The sequence below is a fragment of the Pristiophorus japonicus genome, chromosome 5, assembly GCF_044704955.1.
Source record: "Pristiophorus japonicus isolate sPriJap1 chromosome 5, sPriJap1.hap1, whole genome shotgun sequence".
In the NCBI taxonomy this organism is placed as follows: Eukaryota; Metazoa; Chordata; class Chondrichthyes; family Pristiophoridae; genus Pristiophorus; species Pristiophorus japonicus.
Genome location: NC_091981.1, coordinates 57,059,855 through 57,087,210, shown reverse-complemented (window position 1 = coordinate 57,087,210; position 27,356 = coordinate 57,059,855). Strand labels below are relative to the sequence as shown.

Below are 27,356 nucleotides of genomic sequence, written 5' to 3'. Positions count from 1 at the left end.
GGGGCCGTATGGCCTACCCTGCTCCTAATTCATATGTTCTTATGTTCCTTCCAGGCTGCTGCTGGCGAAAAAGCAACATTATGCAGTTTGGAGTACACTGCTGCATAAGTGAGGCCAATGAGGCTCTCTGTACAAAGGGAGACAGCTTCATCTCATTCCCTCTTGCAGAGATAAGCAGGCGGAACGAGCACGAGGGTTTGCACGAATTGCAAGCTTCCCATGGTGAAGGGTGCCATTGACTGCACACACATTGCTTTGCGTGCACCTCATGTGAACACTGCCATTTTCCTGAACTGTAAGGGATTTCACTCTCTCAACTTGTAGCAGGCAGCGCCTCCTGCAGGTCAATGCCTATTATCAAGGCAGTAGTCACGATTCGTTCATTCTCCGGCAGTCCTCTGTGCCAGCTGTGTTTGACTCACCACAGCAAGTCAAAAGCACATGACTCCAATCCAGAACCCATGGACACATGCACAGGAGGCCTACAATAAGAGCCATGCTGTCACAAGGAACATTAGAGCACACCATCAGCGTCCTCGAGCAAAGCTTCCGCAGTGAAGTGGGTCTCAAGGTTTGTTGTGGTGTGCTGCACAGCCGTGCCATTATGAGGGAGCAGAGCAGTCCCTGCCACCACCTAACAGCTGAGAAGCTGAGGAGCAGGAGGAAGTGGAGGAACACAAAGAGGAGGAAGAGGAAGAGCAAGGGAGATACAAAATACACACATACACATTCCAATTCAAATTTACAAATTAAATCATGACACAGTACACACAAAAATAAACTCATCACCCTTGTGCATTCCCTTAGTTTTGACGTCCTGCCTGCATCGCAGTGAATGGGCACGGGTTATTTGTGCATCGCGATTCCTGCGCCCGTTTTCAAGGGTTATTCAATTTAACCCTCATGACTTGTCGCAGTTTGTATTTTTCATTTAGATTGCCAGTATTTGAAGAATTTTGTTCTTTTTATTTGGATTAACACTAATATATTTTCATGTGCCTAGTTTAAGGCTTCAACGTTAACATGATAAGGTGACTGAGAACTGTGGGGAATAGCACCAATTAAGGACTTACTTTATTCTTCCGAATCTTGGATTTCCAAAAGAGTATTTGAAGAGTACGATAGTCCCAGGGACTTAAGTTTAGGCATCCTGTTCAGAAGTCGCGTCAAAACTGAAAATGACCTGCAAAATCAAGTCCTATAATTACAAAAAGAGGTATTGAAGGTTGCAATTTTCAGTACCTCTGGGGAAAAATTCTCTGCATCGTGATATAAAGTTTTGTGCATTTAAGTGTGTGTGTCTGTGTAAGTATGTGTGTGTGTGTGTATATATAATGTGTGTGTGTGTGTGTGTGTGTGTGTGTATATATATATATAATTCTTGAATGAGTACGTTAAGTTGAGCTGATCTGAGCTGAATCATTCTGAATTGTTCTTGTTGCTCGATCCCTGGGACTAAAGATAACTCTATGAGCAGCAGACAATGCAAGCTGGTATCGGAGAGGCTGTTCCCTGAGGGTAATGCACGGGGTTTTATCATTTGGAATTTCCTGAATTGCCTCAGTAAAGCAAACAGTTGATGTAATTCTCATAAAATCCTATTAACAACAGAACTGGAAAAATAAGCAAATCAATTTAACTTCACTGATACAAAGTGTACAACAACTTAGTAACAGAAGTAGCAATGTGGAAAAGTTCCCTTTGGGATCGGGACACCGAAACAACTGGGATAAAAACAAAAGAAATATAAAATGTGAAATAACTAGAAATGCACTGCAGGTTGTCCAGCAGCTGATTGGCCCACAGTTTATTTCCAGTGTGTTCTGTTTTTATTAGTTCTGTCCCGTCTGATCCTGTCCAAGGTGTAGTTGAAAAGAAAAGCAGTGAGCAGATGCCACACAGGAGCCTGCTATTTTTGAAGCTCACCCCACCCTGTTTTGAAAAAAAAATAGCTATTAAAATCACAGCTCAGTGCAAAATCTGAAATTGTTTACTCAGTGGCGCTCCTTGTTAGCTGGACTCAGTTGGTAGAACTCTCATTCCTGAGTCAAAAGTGGTAGGTTCAAACCCCACTCCAGCACTTGCGCGACATATTCTATGCTGACACTTCAGTGTGGAACTGAGGGAGTGATGTATCGTTGGAGATGCTGAGGCCAAAATTGCCCTCTGCCTGAAACAGGGCGCACCTACCGTCTTTTAGTTGCTCCGTTCCCCCCCAAAGTATGGGGTGGACATTCTGCTGATTTTCAGCTCTTTGGTTTATGTTTGCGGTCTTCCTGGTATGGGAGAGGGGCGGAAGTGCAGTTGGGTCGGAGTGGCCAACGTTCCAAGTCGGCAGCACCGCCTCTTTATGGGTGACCGCACCGCCTGGCCACAAAAAGTGAGCCGACAGAAAAAGCTGTCAGTGGCACCGACACCACCGCTCTCGCGGGGCAATTCCGCACGGCAATTTCGGAAAGGGGGTCGCCGTTGGTCAGTAAGGGCTCGGCGCATGCACGACGCAGCGGGAAAACAGGCGGGGCGGTCCCCTACACCGCTCCAAAACTAAAGGAGGGCAATATACAAAATGGCGGCGACTCGGCAGCCAGTCTGCACGAACCCATGGCCACTGCTTTCAGGCGGCCTTATAGAAAGGGGCAATTTCGGCCCCGCTGTCTTTTGGATAAGACATTAAACCTGCCTGTCTTGGTGGCACTTCTTCAAAGAAGGGCATGGAGGTCTCCTGGTGTCCTGCCAACATCCATTCCCAAACAACACCACTAAAACAGATTAACTGGTCTTTCATCTCCTTGCTATTTGTGGGACCTTGCTGTGAGCAAAATTGGCTGCTGTGGTTGTCGACATTAGCTATGCTTCAAAAGCAGTTTATTGCTAGCAAAGAACTTTGGAACGTCCTGAAGACATGAAAGGTGCTACATAAATATACGTTTGTCTTTTGTTTAAGATTGCTGAGCTGGCTATTTCATTTCGAACTGATCATCTCCCTTCTTTGAGATCTAACACCAGAAGATATAACAAATTATCTGTTAATTTCATCATCTTTGAAACCTCCCCAATAAGATGATGTAAAACATCCCATCCTATGTTCTATACTGCCATCTCCAGCATTTACAAAGTGTGAGATTGAAATAGCAGAATATTGGGAAGTGCAGAGAACGTGTAGTTAGGAAAGCCTTTAGAACAAATGAGCCGTGGCAATGTATAAATCCAAGTCTTCCTTGCTCTCTTTCAGTCCTTTTTCCTTCCATTCTGACTTTTTTCTTTTTCAGCTTTCATACTATCACTGAGTGTGATTTATTTTAATGAACAATCCATCCTGTGCATGTATATTTGAATAAAATAAAACCATATAGTACAATTAAAGAAAAACAGCCAAGCCGTAGTTTGCCTCAAGGAGGTTCATGTGACTAGCTGGATATTGTTAATTGTATAGAGCTAATGTAGTGGTTATGGGCACCTGGGGACCTGACAATACACAACAGACGCTGATGAAAAGTTTATGTTCTTACTTTATAATTCCTACTGAGCAATTCTTTGTTTGCTCTCCAAAGACCATTTACAGCCCCAAAAAAGTAGTTGGCTGCTGTTCAGCTGTTAACTTGCAAGGGTTGTATGTCACTGGCTGCTGTGTTCAATTGAAACAGGTGGTCTCATAATGAGACAGTGAGTGGGTCCCCACTTCATTTTGTTTTCAGTGAAGAAATGCCTTAACAAAAGGCCTATGTTTAATGTCGCTGTACACCTGCTCAGTGAGTCTGTTGCGTAAAGAGCTGAGTCCCTGCTTGTCCTAAAGGACCATATTCTCCAAAATGGTCAAGGAACCGGTGTAAAAACTTCTTGTACAAGAGCCCACTTGGATCATTTCCCAAAGATGCTGGCTATGTTGTACAGATCATGATATTAAATCTGAGATTCCCTATCTGACGTTTCCTTATACAGATGGTAGTTCTCATTGGCCTTAATCCGACAATTCTTACGTGTTTTTCAATTATTTTTATATCTTCGGAAATTGTTTCTGTAAAATTTCAATATCAAGGGGCGGAAATTGTCTCTTTGTGCAGTACCAGTTAGAACCGCTGGCCAGCAATAACGGTGCACTAATATGTTCGCGCGCAGGCGTGGTGGCCACACGGACGCGATCGGCTTTGCACCCAGGGCTCCGTCAGTGAAATGTGGTTTGCTCCGCAATTAGCGCACCGCCGGGTGCACGCGCGGGCTGACCCCTATGTGCCCTTCGGGGGAGATTGCCCCGCGGGGCACGAGGTCGCGTGGTGTGGTGCAAATGACAGCTTCTCGGTGTGAGAAGCTGTGGAGTCTGTAGCACCCCGGCTGCCCTTAAAGGGTAGGTGGTAGCACGCCGGCTGCCATCTTTTTCCTGCTGGTCGACTTTCTAAAAATGGCGGCCGCTGGTGTGGCCGGGCCGCCAACATGCCGGCATCCCCTTTTCGGTGGCCTGGCCGACACCTCCCTGGTGGCCCAATGGGCGCCACTAAAGAGGCTGCAGAGTTCGCAGTGGCCCTCCCCTTTGAAAAGAAGGGGAGGGACATTGTGAGGCATCAGTGTGACGCATCCCGTCTGTGTTGCGCTGACATCATCAGCGCCCCACGAGCGTGCTCTGTTAACGCAATAATAACTTTTCTTTCACACACAGCCCAAATCTACACCGGTGCCGCGCTTCCCTCTGCCAGTGATTTTTTTTTTAAAAAAGCAAATTCAAATTATGCACAGCAAACTTAGCACGGGGCAAATATAGCCCCCAAGTATTTTAATTGTAATTGTCAAGGGTATCAGACATGGCTGTGGTAGCACTCTCACCTCTATTTCAGAAGCTCATGTGTTCCAAGTCCCACTCCAGGGACTTGAACACACATCGCAAGCTGGCACTACAGTGCCGTACTGAGAGAATGCTGCACTGTCGGAGGTGCCGTCATTTCAGATGAGACTTAAACCATCTCTGGTGAACGTAAAAGATCCCCTGGCACTATTTCAAAGAAGGACAGGACCGTTGTCCCCGGTGACCTGGGGCTGATATTTATCCCTCAGTTAACACCACTAAAACAGAATTTCTGGTCATTATCACATTGCTGTTTGTGGGACCTTGCTGTGTGCAAATTGGTTGCCGCGTTTTCTACACTACAACACTGACTACACTTCAAAAGTACTTTATTAGTTGTAAATGCTTAGGGACGCCTGAGGTCATGAAAGACAATACATAATTGCAAATTTTCTCTTTGTTCCTTAATCACAAAATATTTTTTCCCTTCACTTGCTTATTATTTTCCAGAAGTTGATGGCTTATGCTGAGGTATATTTCCACACGTTCTAATAACCCTGCCCCCGCCCCCCCCCAGCCACAAGTGGCCCTTCATAGCTGAGCCCGGACAGGGAATGGCAGCAAGTAGAACATTGTGGGGAGCCTTACAACTGAGCTCGGATTCAGCTGATGCCCGCCTATCCATCTAGTGTTCCATGTTGGAATGTTGATCAGAGACACCCCTTCCCTCGCCCAGCTTAGGGCACTCAATCCAATTGTAGCACACTTGCCTTGGATGAGATCGCTTTACTTAACACTGACCAGGGATGGAGCTTGGTATCTGTCTGGTCTGGTGTAGCTCACCAAACTAATAAATGTTCCCGCTCACTGAGTCATCGGTGGGGAGGAGAAGGGGTGTGTGTGTGGTTTTAAAAAATATTCTAATTAGAAAACAATAGTAATTTATTTTAATGGAAGAGCTGCTGCAGTTCTCAAAAGGTTAACAGATGTCAGTAAAAGTAAAAATGTGTTCACTTGTTAGTAATTCTGTATGTTTTAATTCAGTAAATGCAGCCTTTCCAACATCACCCACAGCCTGAGAACAAGTAAGAAGGAAAGTAATATTTGCCAAAAATATGGTACTGCGGGTATAGATAGAAATTGTGTTAAAGCTCTGCGCCTCTCAATAATGTTCCCCTTCAAGGAGCTGCGCGGCCCATTAACAGGTTTGCACAAAACTTTAACATTGCAAAAGCCAGTCCTGGGCTGCAGGGACCGACAGAGAGCTGCGCGACTGCGTAGCTTATAGGGAACGTTGCTCTCTACCCCTCGCTCCTCCTTTAAGTTGCTCTTTAAAACCTACCTCTGACCAAGCTTTTGGTCATCTGCCCCAATATCACCTTATGTGGCTCGGTGTCAAATTTTGTCTGTCAACGCTCCTGTGATGTGCCTTGGGACGTTTTAATACATTAAAGGCGTTGTATAAATGCAAGTTATGTGAACGTACAATCTGGAGGGAGCAGTTATAGTGCAATCGTTAACTCATTTTTGTTTGGTGACCCCTTGTGACCTTTGCTTCACATAATAGAATCATAGAATGGTTACAGATCAGAAGGATGCCTCTCCTCGTTCTTCCTACCAAAGTGTATCACCGCACTTTTCCGAATTAAATTTTATCTGTCACATGGCTGCCCATTCCACCAGCCTGTCTATGTCCTCTTGAAGTCTATCACTAACCTCCTCACTGTTCACTATACTTCCAAGTTTTGTGTCATCTGCAGATTTTGAAATTGTGCCCTGTACACCCAAGTCCAAGTCATTAATATGTATCAAGAAAAGCAGTGGTCCTATTACCAACCCCTGGGGAACACCACTGTATACCTTCCTCCAGTCTGGAAAAAAAACCATTCACCACTGCCCTGTTTCCTTTCACTTAGCCAATTTCATCTGTATACAGCCACTGTCCCTTTTATTTCATGGGCTTCAACTTTGCTGGCAAGCCTATTATGTGGCACTTTATCAAACACCTTTTGGAAGTCCATGTAGACAACATCAACCACATTGCCCTCATCAACTCTCTCTGTTACCTCATCAGAAAAATCAAGTTAGTTAAACACTATTTATCTTTTAACAAATCCGTGCTGGCTTTCCTCAATTAATCCACACTCGTCCAAGTGACTGTTATTTTTGTCCCGGATTATCATTTCTAAAAGATTCCCCACCACCGAGGTTAACTGACTGGCCTGTAGTTGCTGGGTTTATCCTTGCACCCTTTTTTGAATAAGGGTGTAACATTTGCAATTCTCCAGTCCTCTTGCACCACCTCCATATCTAAGGAGGATTGGAAGATTATGGCCAGTACCTCCACAATTTCCACCTTTACTTCCCTCAGCATCGTAGGATGCATCCCATCTAGTCCTTGTGACTTATCTACTTTAAGTACATTTTAAGTACATCTAGCCTTTCTATTGGTCTCCTCTTTATCAATTTTTAGCCCATCTAGTATCTCAACTACCTCCTCCTTCACTATGTCTATGGCAGTATCTTCTTCCTTGGTAAAGACACATGCAAAGTGCTCATTTAGTACATCAGCCATGCCCTCTGCCCATGTTTTTATGTGTAGGGCCCATTTTGGTCGCTAATCGGCCCCATCCCTCCTTTTATTACCCATTTACTATTTATATGCCTATAGAAGACTTTTTGATTCCATTTTATGTTAGCTGCCAGTCCATTCTCATACTCTCTCTTTGCCCTATGCTATAAACAAGAGAAGCACAATGTCTTGTGACAAATCTAAAAATATAACTGGACCTTCCCAAACCTGAGGAGCGTATTAGTTGTGCTAAGTCATGGTTCCACCTGGCTCATTCTGAGCTCCCCATTTCTTGTTCAATTCTGTGACCTTTTACAGCCCCTTTTACTTCAGACTAAGAGATGACCCTGCTTTACAGTCTGGTCCTCCTCCACTTTGAGGATAACCAGTGCGATAAGCTGAAAATAAACGTGGCAGACTTCAGCCAATCAGAATTATTGAGCAGCCCCCAACATAAGCAGAATAGTTTTTTAAAACTTTTATATAAGTACTTGCTTTGAGCCTAAGTCGTCAGAGTATAAAACCAATATGTAAACGGAGTTTGTGTGAAGTGTTACACCCTGCTAATATTACACACTGGAGATTACAACAGCTCCAATGTTATAACCCAGCCAAGCTACAGCTACTGAATCAATGCAGTATTCACCAAACCCTATCTCGGGGTTGATCTGAATCAGACTTCTGAGGGCATCCAGTATATTGGAGAGGGGTGCTGAGTTTAACTAGTATACTGGAGAGGGGTGTTGAGGGCACCCAGTATATTGCAGCAGGGTGGTATTGGAGGACGGGCAAATGAGAGCATGCAGGATGGCTTCATTCAAGATATTCATATATTGCAGTCATATGGCGGCACATCCCATGGGGTTTGAGTTTGGCTCTTCCAACAGCTCAACAATCAACTCGAGCTTCCTGACACGCCAACTCTTTCGCCTCTGGTATTGTAACTGGGAGTGGGGCAAGAGGAGGAAAGGAGCCGGATTTTCTGGCTGTGCGCCTCCTGTGACGACGAAGATACAATTCACACCTTCCCAACCGTCCTCTGGTGGAGAGAGATTACAGAGGGACACTGGGAGAAAATGTAAATGTAAGGTGAAAGTAAATAACTCTTCATTTGGACTCCTAATGTGATGCAAAATAATTCATCAGTTGTAGGTTGTATTTTTTCACCTTTTCTTAAATAGGATGTGATATTCCAAAGAAATGCCATTATTAATATATATATATATATATTTCCCTTTGTATCAGATGCAGCACATATCCTCAACTATATTATGTAACAAGAGCACATCAGGTCCTGTCCTTCCCTCTGGGGGCCTCCTAAAATTCTTACAAATAACAAATTAAATGACAGCTACTGTGAGCACGGAGATCAGTCTGGTGAACTATGGGTAACAGCTGTTGCAGACACAAACAGCTGAGGTAATCCTGTAAAGCTATGGCTTTTGCAGATGACGATACACAGTCGCCTGATAAGCCCTAACTATTCTTTCTATCAGGGCCTTCAATTGTTACTCTGTCCCAGGCACAAAGCTCTGATTTCTACACATCAGGGCCTTTTAGTGAGCCAGTGAGAGACAGCTTGATGCCTGCTGCCTACATGGTAACTCCCAACAAGTCCCTGACTGGGCGCTTGCAGCTGATTGGCTGATGGTTACTTCACCTGACGCCCAGCACACATCTGTTTTAAATTAGTTTTGACACCGAGAGGAAACAAGAACTTTTTGGGTAGAAGCAAAAGGGGATTTGATGACTGAAGGGTTGGCCAGGAGCAGCAGACACGTAGGAAGAGCGGATTAAGAATTCTTGGGGCTTTGGGCATCAAGAACATTCGGGAGCCCTTACCACCCATTATAGCACAAACGTTTTCGTAAAATGCATGAATATATAGCTCCATAGAATGTTTACGTACCGTATTAATAATAAAGCAAATCATATCACTATATGCTACGATTTAATTAAACTTAAATGACATCACAATATAGAAACATAGAAAATAGGTGCAGGAGTAGGCCATTCGGCCCTTCGAGCCTGCACCACCATTCAATAAGATCATGGCTCATCATTCACCTCAGTACCCCGTTCCTGCTTTCTATCCATACCCCTTGATCCCTTTAGCCGTAAGGGCCATATCTAACTCCCTCTTGAATATATCCAGTGAACTGGCATCAACAACACTCTGCGGTAGAGAATTCCACAGTTTAACAACTCTTGAGTGAAGAAGTTTCTCCTCATCTCAGTCCTAAATGGCTTACCCCTTATCCTTAGACTGTGTCCCCTGGTTCTGGACTTCCCCAACATCGGGAACATTCTTCCTGCATCTAACCTGTCCAGACCCGTCAGAATTTTATATATTTCTATGAGATCCCCTTTCATCTTTCTAAACTCCAGTGAATACAGGCTCAGTCGATCCAGTTTCTCCTAGTATGTCAGTCCTGCCATCCCGGGAATCAGTCTGGTGAACGTTCGCTGCACTCCCTCAATAGCAAGAACGTCCTTCCTCAGATTAGGAGACCAAAACCGAACACAATATTCCAGGTGAGGCCTCACCAAGGCCCTGTACAACTGCAGTAAGACCTCCCTGCTCCTATATTCAAATCCCCTAGCTTTGAAGGTCAACATACCATTTGCCGCCTTCACCGCCTGCTGTACCTGCATGCCAACTTTCAATGACTGATGTACCATGACACCCAAGTCTCATTGCACCTCCCCTTTTCCTAATCTGCCGCCATTCAGATAATATTCTGCCTTCGTGCTTTTGCTACCAAAGTGGTTAACCTCACATTTATCCACATTATACTGCATCTGCCATGCATTTGCCCACTCACCTAACCTGTCCAAGTCACCCTGCAGCCTCTTAGCATCCTCCTCACAGCTCACACCGCCACCCAGCTTAGTGTCATCTGCAAACTTGGCGATATTACACTCAATTCCTTCATCTAAATCGTAATATTGTAAATAGCTGGGGTCCCAGCACTGAGCCCTGCGGCACCTCACTAGTCACTGCCTGCCATTCTGAAAAGGACCCGTTAATCCCGACTTTCTGCTTCCTGTCTGCCAACCAGTTCTCTATCCCAGTCAGTACATTATCCGCAGTACCATGTGCTTTAATTTTGCACACCAATCTCTTGTGTGGGATCTTGTCAAAAGCCTTATGAAAGTCCAAATACACCACATCCACTGGTTCTCCCTTGTCCACTCGACTAGAATTATTTGAGGATGTAACTAGAAGATTTGTCAGGCATGATTTCACTTTCATAAATCCATGCTGACTTGGACCGATCCTGTCACTGCTTTCCATTCGTGCTGCTATTTCATCTTTAATAATTGATTCCAACATTTTCCCCACTACTGATGTCAGGCTAACCGATCTATAATTACCGTTTTCGCGCTCCTTTTTTAAAAAGTGGTGTTACATGAGCTACCCTCCAGTCCATAGGAACTGATCCAGAGTTGATAGACTGTTGGAAAATGATCACCAATGCATCCACTATTTCTAGGGTCACTTGCTTAAGTACTCTGGGATGCAGACGATCAGGCCCTGGGGATTTATCGGCCTTCAATCCCATCAATTTCCCTAACACAATTTCCTGCCTATTAAGGATTTCCTTCAGTTCCTCTTTCTCACTAGACCCTCGGTCCCCTTGTATTTCGAAAGGTTATTTGTATCTTCCTTAGTGAAGACAGAACCAAAGTATTTGTTCAGTTGGTCTGCCATTTCTTTGTTTTCCATGATAAATTCATCTGAATCTGACTGCAACGATCCTACATTTGCCTTCACTAATCTTTATCTCTTCACATATTTATAGAAGCTTTTACAGTCAGTTTTTATGTTCCCAGCAAGCTTCCTCTCATACTCTAGTTTCCCCCTTCTAATTAAACACTTTGTCCTCCTCTGCTGGATTCTAAATTTCTCCCAGTCCTCAGGTTTGCTGCTTTTTCTGGCCAATTTGTATGCCTCTTCCTTCTAACGGGTCTGGACAGGTTAGATGCGGGACGAATGTTCCCGATGTTGGGGAAGTCCAGAACCAGGGGACACAGTCTTAGGATAAGGGGTAGGCCATTTAGGACTGAGATGAGGAGAAACTTCTTCACTCAGAGTTGTTAACCTGTGGAATTCCCAACTGCAGAGAGTTGTTGATGCCAGTTCATTGGATATATTCAAGAGGGAGTTAGATATGGCCCTTGCAGCTGAAGGGATTAAGGGATATGGAGAGAAAGCAGGAAAGGGGTACTGAGGGAATGATCAGCCATGATCTTATTGAATGGTGGTGCAGGCTCGAAGGGCCGAATGGCCTACTCCTGCACCTATTTTCTATGTTTCCTTGGATTTAACACTATCCTTAATTTCCCTTGTTAGCCATGGTTGAGTCACCTTCCCCGTTTTATTTTTACTCCAGACAGGGTTGTACAATTGTTGAAGTTCATCCATGTGATCTTTAAATGTTTGCCATTGCCTATCCACCATCAACCCTTTAAGTATCATTCGCCAGTCTATTCTAACCAAATCACGTCTCATACCATCGAAGTTACCTTTCCTCAAATTCAGGACCCTAGTCTCTGAATTAACTGTGTCACTCTCCTTCTTAATAAAGAATTCCTACCGTATTATGATCACTCTTCCTCAAGGGGCCTCGCACAACAAGATTGCTAATTAGTCCTTTCTCATTACACATCACCCAGTCTAAGATGGCCAGCCCTCTAGTTGATTCCTCGACATGTTGGTCTAGAAAACCATCCCTAATACACTCCAGGAAATCCTCCTCCACCGTATTGCTACCAGTTTGGTTAGCCCAATCTATATGTAGATTAAAGTCGCCCATGATAACTGCTGTACCTTTATTGCATGCATCCCTAATTTCTTGTTTGATTTTGTCCCCAACCTCACTACTACTGTTTGGTGGTCTGTACACAACTCCCACTAGCGTTTTCTGCCCTTTGGTATTCCGCAGCTCCACCCTTACCGATTCCACATCATCCAAACTAATGTCTTTCCTTACTATTGTGTTAATTTCCTCTTTAACAAGCAACGCTACACCACCTCCTTTTCCTTTCTGCCTATCCTTCCTGAATGTTGAATACCACTGGATGTTGAGTTCCCAGCCTTGGTCACCCTGGAGTCATGTCTCCATGATGCCAATTATATCATATTCGTTATACTACGATTAAATTAAACATATTTGTAAGGGCCATATAGTCGACTAAGGCCCCTAGCCATAGACCACATAGGCCCGTGCATTAATTCGCCCCTGCATAGGTTCATTACAAACGACAAACAACAACAACTTGCATTTATATAGAGCCTTTAACATGATAAAAACATCCCTTCATGGGAACACAATCAGACAAAATTTGACACTGAGCCATAAAGAGGTATTCGGACAGGTGATCAAAAGCTTGGTAAAAGAGGTAGGTTTTAAGGAGCATCTTAAAGGAGAAGAGAGAGGTGGAAAGGTTTAGGGAGAGAATTCCAGAGCTTACAGCCTAGACTGCTGAAGGCACAGTCGCCAATGGTGGAGCAATTAAAATCAGTGATGCGCAAGAGGCTAGAATTGGAAGAGCATAGATATCTTGGAGGATTGTAGGGCTGGAGGAAGTTAGAGTTGAGGAGGGGCGAGGCCGTGGAAGGATTGGAGCACAATGATGAGAATTGTAAAAACGAGGTGTTGCTGGACCGGGGGCAATGTAGGTCAGCAAGCCCAGGGCTGATTGATGAACAGGACTTGGTGTGAGGTAGGATACGGGCTGCAGAGTTTGGGATGAGCTCAGGTTTACATATTGGAATAGTCGAGTCTGGCGGTAAGAAAGGCATGGATGAGGGATTCAGCAGCAGATAAGCTGAGGCAGGAGTGGAGACGGGCCATCGAAAATTGTTGGCTGCTTCAGAATTTTTGTATTTTCGGGTCTTGTCTTGCTCAAATATTTATAATTTTCTCTAGTAGAGACACTTGTTTTAAATGTACAGTAAATCATTATCTTTTTATGCATGGAACTATTTATGCATTAGATATGAGATTTAGTCTATATAAACGATAACTTAACTTGAGCTGTTTGTGAGCCATAGGAAACTAAAAAGTAAACTCAAGCGTGATCTCCGGACATCAGTTATGAGAGGACCAGGTGCACCCATCTTAACTTGCTCTTGATACCTGCCCTACTAACCTGTACCCTGCTCTACACAAAACAAAATAACGCCATACAGACCAAGGCAACATGAGCAATTTGATTTCAAATTTTAACAGAGTAACATGAAGATGCTTCTATAAACACAATGCAAGAGTGTGATCTCCTTATTGAACCCATAAGTTGTATACAACAGTTGCACTGCAGCAAGGCGCTAAGACAGCACCTCCCAAACCCACAAATCTCCACCACCTAGAAGGACAAGGTCAGCAGGCGCATGGGAACACCATCACCTCCAAGCCCCCTTCCAAGTCACACACCATCCTGACTTGGAAGTATATCGCTGTTCCTTCATCGTCTTTGGGTTAAAATCCTGCAATTCTGTCCCTAAGGGATACCTTCACCACACAGACGGCAGTGGTTCAAGAAGCAGGTTCACCACCATCTTCTCTCGGGTAATAAAATACTGGCCTTGCCAGTGATGCTCATAGCCCGAGAATTAATACATTGAAAAAAAAAGTTCCTGAGCAGTAACATATGTATAGTCACCGATGGCTATGGTCACCAACCTAATATTTTAGTTTGCTATGCGACGCTTGGTGTTTATACATTACAATCTTTGGTTTATAATCAACCCATGTGGATGTTTGCTCAGTCTCATTTGCTCCAGCCAGTCCCTCAATTTCCAAACCCCTCCTGTTTCTACCAAAAGGCTAATTTCCATTCAATGGCAAAAAAGGTAGTTTGCCAAATCCACACTCTACTATGTCAAGCATTTCCACAGAGAATCTTGGGCCATCGCGGGCATCAGTTAACCCATGCAGTATGTTTCATTTTAAACTGAAGTGGGTCAGACAATGGCAGACTAGTTGATGGCTGATGCCTGCATGGTAACTGTAGGCACCGCCACTAGATTAATTGACAGATATGTCCACAACTACTGCCGTATGGCCTGCTTAAAAATTGAAAGTGATTGTAGCTTGGAGTAGTGGCTGGAAGCCATTACAAAGAAACTTTTGATTACATAGGATATACGACACAGAAATAGACCATTTGGCCCAACCAGTCTATGCTGGCGTTTATGATCCTCTTGTCTTTATTCATCTAAATCTGTCAGCATAATCCTCTCTTCCCTTCTCCTTCATATGCTTACCTAGCTTCCCCTTAAATGCATCTATACTATTGGCTTCAACCACTCCCTGTGGTAAAGAGTTCCACATTCTCACCATTCTCTGGGTAAAGAATTTTCTTCTGAATTCCCTATTGGATTTCTTGGTGACTATCTTATATTGAAGGCCTCTAGTTATGCTCTTCCCCACAAGTGGAAACATTCTCTCTGTATCCACTCTAACAAAACCTTTCATAATTTTAAAAACCTCTGTTGGGTTACCCCAACCTGTTCATCCTTTCCTGTTATGTATACCCTCGCATTTCTGGTATCATTCTTGTAAATCTTCTCTGCACTCATTCCAGTGCCTCTATGTCCTTTTTATAATATGACGACCAGAACTGTATGCAGTACTCCCAAGTGTGGTATAACCGAGGTTTGATACAAGTTTAGCATAACTTCATTGCTTTTAAATTCTATACCACTAGAAATAAACCCTAGTGCCTGGTTTGCTTTTTTATGGCCTTATTAACCTGTGTCGCAACTTTGTGATTTGTGTATGTGTATTCCGAGATCCCAGACTCGCACCCTCCAAGTAATAAGTGACCTCCCTATTCTTCCTACCAAAATGTAGTACCTCACATTTATCTGTGTTTAACTTCATTTGCCAACTATATGCCCATTCTGCAAGTTTATTAATGTCCTCCTGTAATTTATTGCAATCCTTCTCAGCATACCTCCCGCCCTCCTCGAATTTGGTGTTATCTGCAAATTTAGAAATTGTGTTTTTGATTCCAAAGTCTAAATCGTTAATATAAATTGTGAACAACAGTGGTCCCAGCACTGATCCTTGTGGAACACCACTACCCACCTTCTGCTACTGTGAATAGCTACCTTTTACCTCACTCTCTGCTATCTGTCTTGAAGCCAGCTAGCTATTCATTCTGTTACTTGTCCCCTGACTCCGCATTCTCTGACTTTGTTCATCAGTCTATTATAGGGTGCGTTAAAGAAGGCCCTTTGAAAATCTAGATAAATTACTTCTATTGCATTCTCATTGTCTACTCCCTCTGTTATCTCTTCAAAAAATTTAATGAGGTTGGTCAAGCAACATTTTTCCTTTTACTATTCATTGTTATATTTTTGGTTTCTAGGGGGGCGAAATTGCCCTTTTTTTAAAGTCCCATTAGCGGTTCTGAGGGGCACTAATGAGGCACAATGAGGTTATCGCCCAGGGGAAGGCCCCGGAGGTTTGGGGAGTATTGTGCTGTTAACGCCACCCCCCCCACGATTTCGCAACCTCAGGACATCCCAAAGCGTTTTACAGCCATTGAAGTACTTTTGAAGTGTAGTCACTGTTGTAATATAAAGCTCCCTCTAAACTGTTCCATCAAACACTCCCAGGGCAGATACAGCACTGGGTTAAATACAGAGTAAAGCTCCCTCTACACTCGTCCATCAACTGGCGTAAAAATAAAAAAGGGAAAGTGGCTATCTAGGGAAATCAGGGATAGTATTAAAGCCAAGGAAGTGGCATACAAATTGGCCAGAAATAGCAGCGAACCTGGGGACTGGGAGAAATTTAGAACTCAGCAGAGGAGGACAAAGGGTTTGATTAGGGCAGGGAAAATGGAGTACGAGAAGAAGCTTGCAGGGAACATTAAGGTGGATTGCAAATGTTTCTATAGGTATGCAAAGAGAAAAAGGTTAGTAAAGACAAACGTAGGTCCCCTGCAGTCAGAATCTCGGGAAGTCATAACTGGGAACAAAGAAATGGCAGACCAATTGAACAAGTACTTTGGTTCAGTATTCACTAAGGAGGACACAAACAACCTTCCGGATATAAAAGGGGTCAGAGGGTCTAGTAAGGAGGAGGAACTGAGGGAAATCTTTATTAGTCGGGAAATTGTGTTGGGGAAATTGATGGGATTGAAGGCCGATAAATCCCCAGGGCCTGATGGACTGCATCCCAGAGTGCTTAAGGAGGTGACCTTGGAAATAGCGGATGCATTGACAGTCATTTTCCAACATTCCATTGATTCTGGATCAGTTCCTATCGAGTGGAGGGTAGCCAATGTAACCCCACTTTTTAAAAAAAGGAGGGAGAGAGAAAGCAGGGAATTATAGACCGGTCAGCCTGACCTCAGTAGTGGGTAAAATGATGGAATCAATTATTAAGGATGTCATAGCAGCGCATTTGGAAAATGGTGACATGATAGGTCCAAGTCAGCATGGATTTGTGAAAGGGAGATCATGCTTGACAAATCTTCTGGAATTTTTTGAGGATGTTTCCAGTAAAGTGGGCAAAGGAGAACCAATTGATGTCGTATGTTTGGACTTTCAGAAGGCTTTCGACAAGGTCCCACACAGGAGATTAATGTGCAAAGTTAAAGCACATGGGATTGGAGGTAGTGTGCTGACGTGGATTGAGAACTGGTTGTCAGACAGGAAGCAAAGAGTAGGAGTAAATGGGTACTTTTCAGAATGGCAGGCAGTGACTAGTGGGGTACCGCAAGGTTCTGTGCTGGGGCCCCATTGTACATTGTACATTAATGATTTAGACGAGGGGATTAAATGTAGTATCTCCAAATTTGCGGATGACACTAAGTTGGGTGGCAGTGTGAGCTGCGAGGAGGATGCTATGAGGCTGCAGAGTGACTTGGATAGGTTAGGTGAGTGGGCAAATGCGTGGCAGATGAAGTATAATGTGGATAAATGTGAGGTTATCCACTTTGGTGGTAAAAACAGAGAGACAGACTATTATCTGAATTGTGACAGATTAGGAAGGGGGAAGGTGCAGCGAGACCTGGGTGTCATGGTACATCAGTCATTGAAGGTTGGCATGCAGGTACAGCAGGCGGTTAAGAAAGCAAATGGCATGTTGGCCTTCATAGCGAGGGGATTTGAGTACAGGGGCAGGGAGGTGTTGCTACAGTTGTATAGGGCCTTGGTGAGGCCACACCTGGAGTATTGTGTACAGTTTTGGTCTCCTAACTTGAGGAAGGACGTTCTTGCTATTGAGGGAGTGCAACGAAGATTCACCAGACTGATTCCCGGGATGGTGGGACTGACCTATCAAGAAAGACTGGATCAACTGGGCTTGTATTCACGAGTTCAGAAGAGTGAGAGGGGACCTCATAGAAACGTTTAAAATTCTGACGGGTTTGGACAGGTTGGATGCAGGAAGAATGTTCCCAATGTTGGGGAAGTCCAGAACCAGGGGTCACAGTCTAAGGATAAGGGGTAAGCCATTTAGGACCGAAATGAGGAGAAACTTCTTCACCCAGAGAGTGGTGAACCTGTGGAATTCTCTACCACAGAAAGTAGTTGAGGCTAATTCACTAAATATATTCAAAAGGGAGTTAGATGAAGTCCTTACTACTCGGGGGATCAAGGGGTATGGCGAGAAAGCAGGAAGGGGGTACTGAAGTTTCATGTTCAGCCATGAACTCATTGAATGGCGGTGCAGGCTAGAAGGGCTGAATGGCCTGCTCCTGCACCTATTTTCTATGTTTCTATGTTTCTAACCACTCTCAGGGCAGGTACAGCACGGGTTAGGTACAGAGTAAAGCTCCCGGTGTGATCAGGACCTTATTGTGGGGGCCGCGCTGATTTCCGGGCTGGGCCACCGCACGCTGCTCAGCAGACCGGAGCCATTAGAGGGAGCAACGTGCGGCGGCATAGCACTGCACAGAGCAGCGCGTGCTGCTGCAGGAGGGCGGCGGCTGTGAAGAGGACGACTGGATTTGACGTCGCCCAAATCCAGGTCGATGATTTGGAGCATGGGCAGGTACAGCAGGAGTGGCTAGATCGGGGCAAAGGAGCGGCGAGAGTTCGTAGCGGGACGTGATCGGGGCCCAGGAGAGGCGTGAGTTCAGGGCCCAGAAGAAGCCAGGGGCAGCACAGGCCAGCCCACACTGTATGTGTGCGTACTCTGTCCGTGCAGCAGAGCAGGTCTCCAGTCGTCTTGGTTAATCCTTGCCACTGGACTAAGACCTAGCTCTGTCAAGCCCGTGTGGTGGCTGGTGTGCAACGGCCACCACATGTTTTTTTTTAAATTCCACGCACAGGCATCTTCCATCCTTCAACATGTAGTTCGGGACCTGGAATATTAGGTCCTTCATTGAAACACCTGTGAACTCATCCCCTTTTTGGCGTGGAAGCAAGTCATCCTCGTTTCGAGGTACCGCCTATGATGATGATGATGATAGGAAATGATGTAGACAAGGTCCCACAAACAGCAATGTGATAATAACCATGTAATTTTTTTTAATGGTATTGGTTGAGGCATAAATGTTGGTCAGGACACCAGGAGAACTCATCTGCTCTTCGAAATAGTGCCATGTTATCTTTTACATCCATCTGAACATTGGTTTAACGTTTCATCCAAAAGACAGCACTTCCGGCAGTGCAGCACCCCTCAGCATTGGACTGTTGTCAATCTAGATTTCGTGCTCAAGTCTCTGGAGTGGGACTTGTACCCACAAATGTCTGACTTGGAGGCGAGCGTACTACCTTTTATGTGGCAGTGAAGCCCAGGGCAACTTCTTTCTGGTGTTCTCTCTGCAGGTAGTAAGATACAAAGTGGAGTGAGGTGGATGGTAGGTTATTTGGTCTTCCCATTCCCTGCCCTATGGTGATCAGTCCCTGTTACTGGCACGTGTAAATGGGAAACTGGGGCATTAGGGATGGAAGGAGGAGGGGGCACAGAAAGTGGCCAAGAAAATTGAGGAACTCAACAGCCTTGTTAACCTGTGTTGCAACTTTTAGTGACTTGTGTATGTGTACTCCGAGGAATGACAGGAATACCTATTATAGTGCACTCTCCGCTATCACTGATCAGACACATTGTAATTCTTGGTCTGTAACACCCCACTTTCTGGAACTGGAATAAACGATTGGATACACAAAGAAATTGGAGGGGGAGAGTATTTGCAAATGGAAAACAAAGAATTGCAAGAAAGTCAACATGAAAGCACAAACCCAAGTTGCCGATTCAAGATAACTAAGCTCCTCTTGCTTTCTGTAAATTTACCGTTTAAACTGAATTTTGATTTGTTTGAGGGGGTGGGAGTAAAGCAAATGCTTTTGCAAAACACCAGGCCTGCAGGTTCCTGAAATGAAGATGAAATGAAGCAGCTTCTCCACATGAAGATGCTGATGTAGTTATTTTACAATCAATAGAGAAAGGTTGAGTGCCTATTGCCATTATGAGCATTGTCACAACAGCAGCTGAAATTTTGTCTTTATGTTTTCAGGGCCTCGTAATGTCTGCACCATCTTGTGGCCCTTGTCCCCCGCCTCCACCTCCTCCCCCTCCTGGGCCCCCGCCAGTCCTGCCGTCGGAAATACCAAAGGATAATGCATCTATAGCACGATCTCAGCTCTTTGCTGAGCTTAACCAAGGGGAAGCAATCACTAAAGGTGAGCATATTAATACGACTATTTGTCCTTGTCTGCACGTGGGAGTGCAGGGAACAAAATCCTGTTGTCAGCCATGTTTTGTTACTAACTTGATTGCTGCAAATTTTTCAAACAAATGTTTAAGTACATTCCAAATTTAAAAGAAATGGTTTGTAGATGTATTATTCCACTCTGTCGTTTTATAAATGGCTGTTTGCAGAGTTACAGATCAGCGAGTCCAGTAAGGTGTCTGTACCTACACTGCTGTAGTGTCAACCGCTGACCATCCATTGGTTTGAATTTTTTATATGTATATAAATAAATACACAGTCAAGTTTCCGCTGGTTATATCAGCGCAATCCAGGAGGAATCCGGGGAACTTTAAACATAAGTGTGTTACGCCCATGTTCTCCGTGATCTTTTATGCTGGTTAAAAATTCCGTTCACCAGATTCGGGCTCTGCCCACAAAACTGGCCTCGCTGCAGGTTGCAGTTGCAGAATTGCGCCAATTATGTTGGTTCGAAAAGGCTCTCCAAATTGCGCTCATTTTCTTAGGCGCTCAGGCACGGTTTAAAAGTTTGTTCATATCAAAAAATATTTAATTTACTAAAACTAACTAGTACACATCGATGAAACTATGAAATAGTTCATTGTAGTTTTCTTTTAAGTAGTTTTTAGTGATTTTACATAAAGTCACCTCACAATGCTTATTTTTTGGTGATAAACCCATTTTAAGCTGTATGAATAAAACTGCACGAGGTTATCACTCTTAAATACATCAAGGAATACTTTTTAATGAAGAGAAATGATTACGTTCTAAACAGACCGATTGGGCTGGTTCATTGAAGATTTTATGGTTGTGATTATGCATATGTATTTTAATGGCAACTTGAAGCCTAACCCAACCAGCACAATTGCAAACAAATTTTGGCGCAATTTCCCATTTATGCCCAAAGCGGAAACTCTACCCCATTGTTATATGTTTGTGGTTTTTAATACGACTTTTCCCTCCTCTTTGTGGAAAAACATCCAAATTTCTTGTCGATTCAGGTAGTTGGGAATAACAAACCATATGTGGGGGAGGAGGACACTGAAAATGCAACACAACTAGGGCTATTGAAAGGATCAGTGCTTGGGTCTCAGCTATTCACAATATATCAATGATTTGGATGAGGGGGCCAAATGTAATATATCCAAGTTTGCTGCTGATACAAAGCTAGGTGGGAATGTAAGTTGCGAGGAGGATGCAAAGAGGCTTCACCTTGAAGCGCGAGCTGGTTCAGAAGGGCGACGGTTGTGAAGAGGGCGACTGGATTGTATGTCACCATAACCCAGGTCAGTGATTGGAGCGTGGGCAGGCACAGCAGGAGCAGCGAGGTCAGGGCGAAGGAGTGGCGAAAGATTGCAGAGCGACGTGATCGGGGCCCAGAAGAGGCAAGGGTCCAGGGGCAGCACAGGCCAGCCCACACTGCGATATGTGTGCACACTAGGTCCATGCAGCAGAGCTGGTCTCCAGTCATCTTGATTAATCCTTGCCACTGGACCAAGACCTAACTCTGTCAAGCCCGTGTGGTAGCTGATGTGCAATGGCCACCACCTGTTTAAAAATCCACGCACAGGCATCTTCAGGAAATGGATCATAATGGGGCAGGCGTTAGATTCAAAGTCAGGCTGACAGGCTAAAAATGGGTCGCTCGGTTCCTCCGCCGCTGTCAATCATAGTGACGTCACAGCACATGCACGTCACCCCGCTCTCTCTCCTTCATTAAAGGGGAGATAATCTATCATTTTTTAACTTTGGCCACTGGGCTACCAGGGAGAGTTTTGGCCGGGCCAGCAGCCTGGCACCCAAGAGGGGGTGCTAGGCTGCCCGTTGGTGGCCCGGCCGAATCTGGGGGCAGTATTTTGCCGGCCGATCAGCAAGTCAGCCGGCAAAAATGTTTTGGGCCCTCCCCTTTAAGGGCAGCCGCGCTGCCGGACCGCACTGTGTGGAGATGGTGCACTGGCAGAAAAACCTGCCGGGGCACCATGCGGCGGGGGATCGACGGATTCAGATGAAAATCGATGGGCAAGTATTTTTATTGCTTTTATATTGTTTTCATTGGCGGTGCAACCACTCGGGCGGGATAGGGTCCAGGCCAAAAAATCCACGACCTGAATTTCGTTCAGGTCGGCCTGTTGACCCCAAAGCAGCAGCCATTCGATTTTTAGGAATGGCCGCTGCAAACAGGCATTTAGGGGTCTCTTTGAGATCCTAAATTTCAGCCCCATCATGTCTTGTACTGGAACCGGGGGCAGGATGGCTGAAAAGGCTGTGTTATGATTTATTTGTGTCTCTCTGTTTTTAAGCAGGAAAAAAATAATTAGGAAGTTAACAGCCAACGGTAGAATGGTGGCGATACATCATGTTCATGTTGCATTGCTTGTAAAGCTGTATCATGCATCTCCCCTCCCCTCATCCCTTTGGTGGTTGTACCTTCGGACAACCCCATCCTCTGGAATTCCAACCTTAAACCTCTTCAACCCCCCCCCCTCCTTATTTAAGATCCTCCTTTAAACCCACCTCAGACCAAACTTTTGGTCACCCTTCTTAATCTCTCCTCCTTTGACTCAAAATCCATTTTTTTCTCCTGAGGTAGCTGGGGACATTGCCTCTACATTAGAGGCGCTGTATAATTGCAAGGAGCTCTTTTTCTCTATTGTTGTTGTATTTATGAGGTTGCTGCTTAAAAGCAACTGCACATGAGCAGTTGTTTCTAAGTCGCAGATTACAATCCTATTTACAGCCGATGGGTTTTCCCCACAGTCGGGGCAAGGGTACTTGCAGACCAGTGGGTAAAGAAAACATCATCCGTGGCCTGTATGGGCAGGGTTATCTACCAGTGGCCATCGTAATGTGGGTCGCAGAGGAGTAGCAGTGCTGAATGATACTGGGGCTTAGAGAGTTAAAATATGAGGACAGGTTGCATAAACTTGGCTTGTATTCCCTTGAGTATAGGAGATTAAGGGCTGATCTAATCGAGGTGTTTAAACTGTTAAAAGGATTTGAAAGAGTAAATACAGAGAAACTTTTTCCTCTGGTGGGGATTCAAGAACAAGGGGGCATAACCTTAACATTAGAGCTAACCCATTCAGGAACGAAATCAGGAAGTGCTTTTTCACACAAAGGATAGTAGAAAGGCTGTGGATGCTGGGGGGCAATTGGGGAAAATTGGAACTTTCAAGACTGAGATAGAGTTTTGTTGGCTAAGGGAATCAAGGGATGCAGAGCAAATACAGAAAAATGTTGAGGTGAAGATTAGCTATGAATGGTGGAGCAGGCCCAAGGGGCTAAATGGCCTAATCCTGTTCCTATGAAAGGTAAATACAGTACAGGTTGTATCTCTCCAGTCCAGCACCCTTGGGACCTGACCGGTGCCAAACCAGAGAATTTTCCGGATCACGGGATGTCACGCCGACCCTAGACTTACCGGGTCCTGATGACAGCACTCGGGCTCCTGAACGCCTCCGCCACGCTCCGACTGCAAAACTCGGCTCTTGCTCCCTCTCCGTGCTGACCCGACCGAGGAGGGAACACCGGAAGAGGAGCAACTAGTCCCAGGACATAGCGTGCCGACCCCCCGACCTAGGAAGAAACACCGGAGGAGCAGCAAGGATAAGAGGAGCAGCCAGCCCCAGGACACAGGGCGGGATGCCACCCCCGCCGGGAATGATGCCGGACCAGGGATGTTTCCGGACTAAAGAGTCCCGGACTGGAGAGGTACAACCTGTACAATGCAAGTATTGCTGTATTTACACCGCTTCTCAATACCAACGTTAAACCCCGGCAACAATTCAAATCTTTTTTTTAAGTAGTACAGCATAACCATTCTGAGAAGGAACAGAATCCATTTGTGTAGCCAAACTGAGCAGGAAATACATTCTGAATGAACAATACATTGACCACCCAAGGATAGTTGCTTCAACTGGGGGTGATTTTTAACAGCACATCAGAAATGTGTTCATGTTAATGCGCCACATCGGTATGTAAATGCATTGCGTCATAAAATGTGAGTGGGTCCTTGAAATGAGGTGCCAAGCTGAGGCTGGGAGCTTGCACATAGTGACGGGAGGTTAAATCTAAGGCCTTGGTGCTTCAGTTTGATCCGGGTAGGTGTGCAGTGCAAGTCATAGGTTGGCACAGTCATAGGATTGGGAGTACACACCTGATGGCTATCCTAGTCCATGGGGGCAGTTTGGGAGTAAAGGCTGGCATTATAATAAATGTTAAATCTGAATTGCCAAATAAAAATGGAGATCTTCCAGTCCCGTGGGGCTTTAGTGCCAGGACTGGTAGGCAGCAAGCATTGCATTCACCAAAATCATGCTGGCCAACCATGCCCGATTTTCAGGGATCAGCACTCATTACATGTATGGTGAGCTCCAGGCCCCTGATTGGCCCTACCCTGGGAGCTTGCCAATGTTTTGGAATCTTGTGACCATTTTTACAAGGACAGAATTTAGAACAAAAGTTACTTTCTTTCAGCTCTTTCTGTTCTGCCCAAATTTTCTTAATGCTTCAATTTCAGTAGGTGAATTTGGAGACCATATTCAGCTAATATGGGTTTCCAACCAATAAAAAAATATCCATGTTAAATGTTACCATTTCTTTTTAAATCATCCGTCCCTTTTCAGAAGTTCATCGCACGTGGGGCTTTCCTTAGACCTACTCCATTTCGGTCAATACAGTACACAGTATGATTTAAATCTATTTGACTGCATTTTAATAACATTAAGGCCTTTCACATTTTGTCCATGAGCTTTTCAAAAGGCCATCTGGAAGGTCACTTGTAGGCACAGTGAAAAGGTCACACACAACGCCCATTGGGAAGGTCACACACAACGCCCATTGGGAAGGTCACACACAACGTCCATTGGGAAGGTCACACACAACGCCCATTGGGAAGGTCACACACAACGCCCATTGGGAAGGTCACACACAACGCCCATTGGGAAGGTCACACACAACGCCCATTGGGAAGGTCACACACAACGCCCATTGGGAAGGTCACACACAACGCCCATTGGGAAGGTCACACAACGCCCATTGGGAAAGTCACACACAACGCCCATTGGTAAAGTCACACAACGCGCATTGGGAAGGCCACACACAACGCGCATTGGGAAGGTCACACACAACGCCCATTGGGAAGGTCACACACAACGCCCATTGGTAAGGTCACACACAACGCCCACTGGTAAGGTCACACACAACGCGCATTGGGAAGGCCACACACAACGCGCATTGGGAAGGCCACACACAACGCGCATTGGGAAGGCCACACACAACGCGCATTGGGAAGGCCACACACAACGTGCATTGGGAAGGTCACACACAACACAATTGGGAAAGTCATACACAACACACATTGGGAAGGTCACACATTGGGTGGAACTTGAAATGGTGCCCGATTTCCTCTATCACCCATACCACACTGGCATCATCAACCGTGGCAACCAAAAATCATACCAAGAAAAATGTGCAGTGACTGTTCAACAATTGAGCACATAAAGTGTGCACTTTAAACCATACATCTGCTACTTCAACAGTATGATTTCCCCTTTAGAATAATGTACTTACCAATTGTAATGTATGCACCTGTGAGTATGCTCACAGGTTTATAGAGCTGTTGCCTTTTCTATTATTTGATTGCTCCTCGATTTCTGGCTGCACTTCAGTCCCATGCTCCTCATCTTTGGGCACCCTGTGCGGAGGGGAGCGGGCAGGTCAGAGGGCCTTCTCGTAGGACTGCTCCTGGGCATGGCCAAAGTAGCCATCAACCGGTCCAGGCAGCGGGCGGTTGAGGGGGTCGTTCAACCCGACTGCCTGCCTCTCTTCCGCTGTTACATCCGAGCCAGGGTGTCCCTGGAGATGGAGCACGCGGTGTCCACCGGTACGCTCGCGGCCTTCCGCGAGAGGTGGGCGGAGGAGGGACTGGAGTGCATCATCACCTCCGGCAACCAAATTTTAATTTGAACCATGTAATGTTTAAAGTTTAATTTGTATAAGTTTCTCGGTTTTAGTGCCCCCCCCCCCCCTTTAATCAGGGGGCACTTGACTTATTGATTTATTGTTTTACAGATACAACAAAATAGTTGTAGAGCTGTTGCCTTTTCCATTATTTGATGGGGCTGCTCCTCAATTTCTGGCTGCACTTCAGTCCCACGCTCCTGATCTTTGGGCACCCGGTGCGGAGGGAAGCGGATAGGTCGGAGGGCCTCCTCGTAGGACTGCTTCTGGGCCTGGCGAAGGTGGCCATTAACAGGTCCAAGCAGCGGGCGGTCGAGGGATCGTTCAGTCCGACTGCCTGCCTCTCTTCCTGGCGGCTACGTTCACGCCAGGATGTGCCTGTACGCAGTGTCTACCGGTACGCTCGGGGCTTTCCGTGAGAGGTGGGCACCAAAGGGACTGGAGTGCATCGTCACCTTCGGCAATCAAATTTTAATTAAAGTTTTATTTGGTAATTTGTGGGTTCTAGTGCCCCTTTAATAAGGGGGCACTCGGCTTTATATGTTTATTTTAAAATAGTTGTAGAGCTGTTGCATTGTGAGTGGCTCAGCCAGTCATGTGATGTTCAATGTATTAAGAAACTTGTTATGTGTTCTTATAATCACAAGGCTGTTCCCATTTTGTTCAGTCAACGGGTGCAGGTAATGATCCTGCTGTTGCCATTTACAGCTCTTCTAGACAAATCTTTTGTTTCTTTACTTGTCCCATTACCATCTCCTTTTGCCTTGCACTATCATCCCTTTTGTCATTTAATCACTCCTGTCTTCCACCCAATCACAGATCTTCCCATTTGTTCTTTCCTCCCATCCCCTGGTGGCTGCGGGTGGGTAGGCCGCAGAGAGGAGGGAGGGATCGGGTGTTTTGGGGCAGGAGAATCGGAGGGCGGGGGAGAGGAGAAAGCATTGGGGCCGGCCTCAACATCATCAGAGTGGGGGGGGGGGGGCGGGGAGGAAGCATCGGGGTAGGGGAGAGAGGCGGGCGGAGTCCAAGAAGGTTATCAGAGGACGGTGGGGGGAGATCAGAGGCCTCGTGGGTGGATGAGGCTGGGACACTGGATCTAGGAGGTAAGTGTAAAGGCTCTTACCTCCTGGATCCAGCTGTTCTCGCCTTACTCAGCTGGCGGGTTCACCAAGGTCTGAGAAGCTCAACCAGCCACAGTTAAATTTTAAATGATGGTTAAAACTGAAGCAAACAGTCTCATTATAATTAAATTATTAAATAATTAAAAGTGGAGGAAACTGGTGTAGTCCACTGTTAATGCTAGAAAGTTGTGTGGTTATCATATAAAATAAAGGGCAATAGGGACAGGTCACTCCTTCCTGGTGTAAC

At 45.3% G+C, this 27,356-nt stretch overlaps 1 protein-coding gene across 2 annotated transcripts in view; it reads left to right on the top strand.

Moving 5' to 3' along the window:
- Nucleotides 1-27,356, top strand: part of cap2 (cyclase associated actin cytoskeleton regulatory protein 2) — a 221,474-nt gene that overhangs the window by 179,502 nt on the left and 14,616 nt on the right. For both annotated transcript variants that reach the window (XM_070880658.1, XM_070880657.1), the window contains one exon: nucleotides 19,833-19,998. In XM_070880658.1, the coding sequence (XP_070736759.1) occupies nucleotides 19,833-19,998 (166 nt within the window). The remainder of the gene's footprint in view (nucleotides 1-19,832; nucleotides 19,999-27,356) is intronic.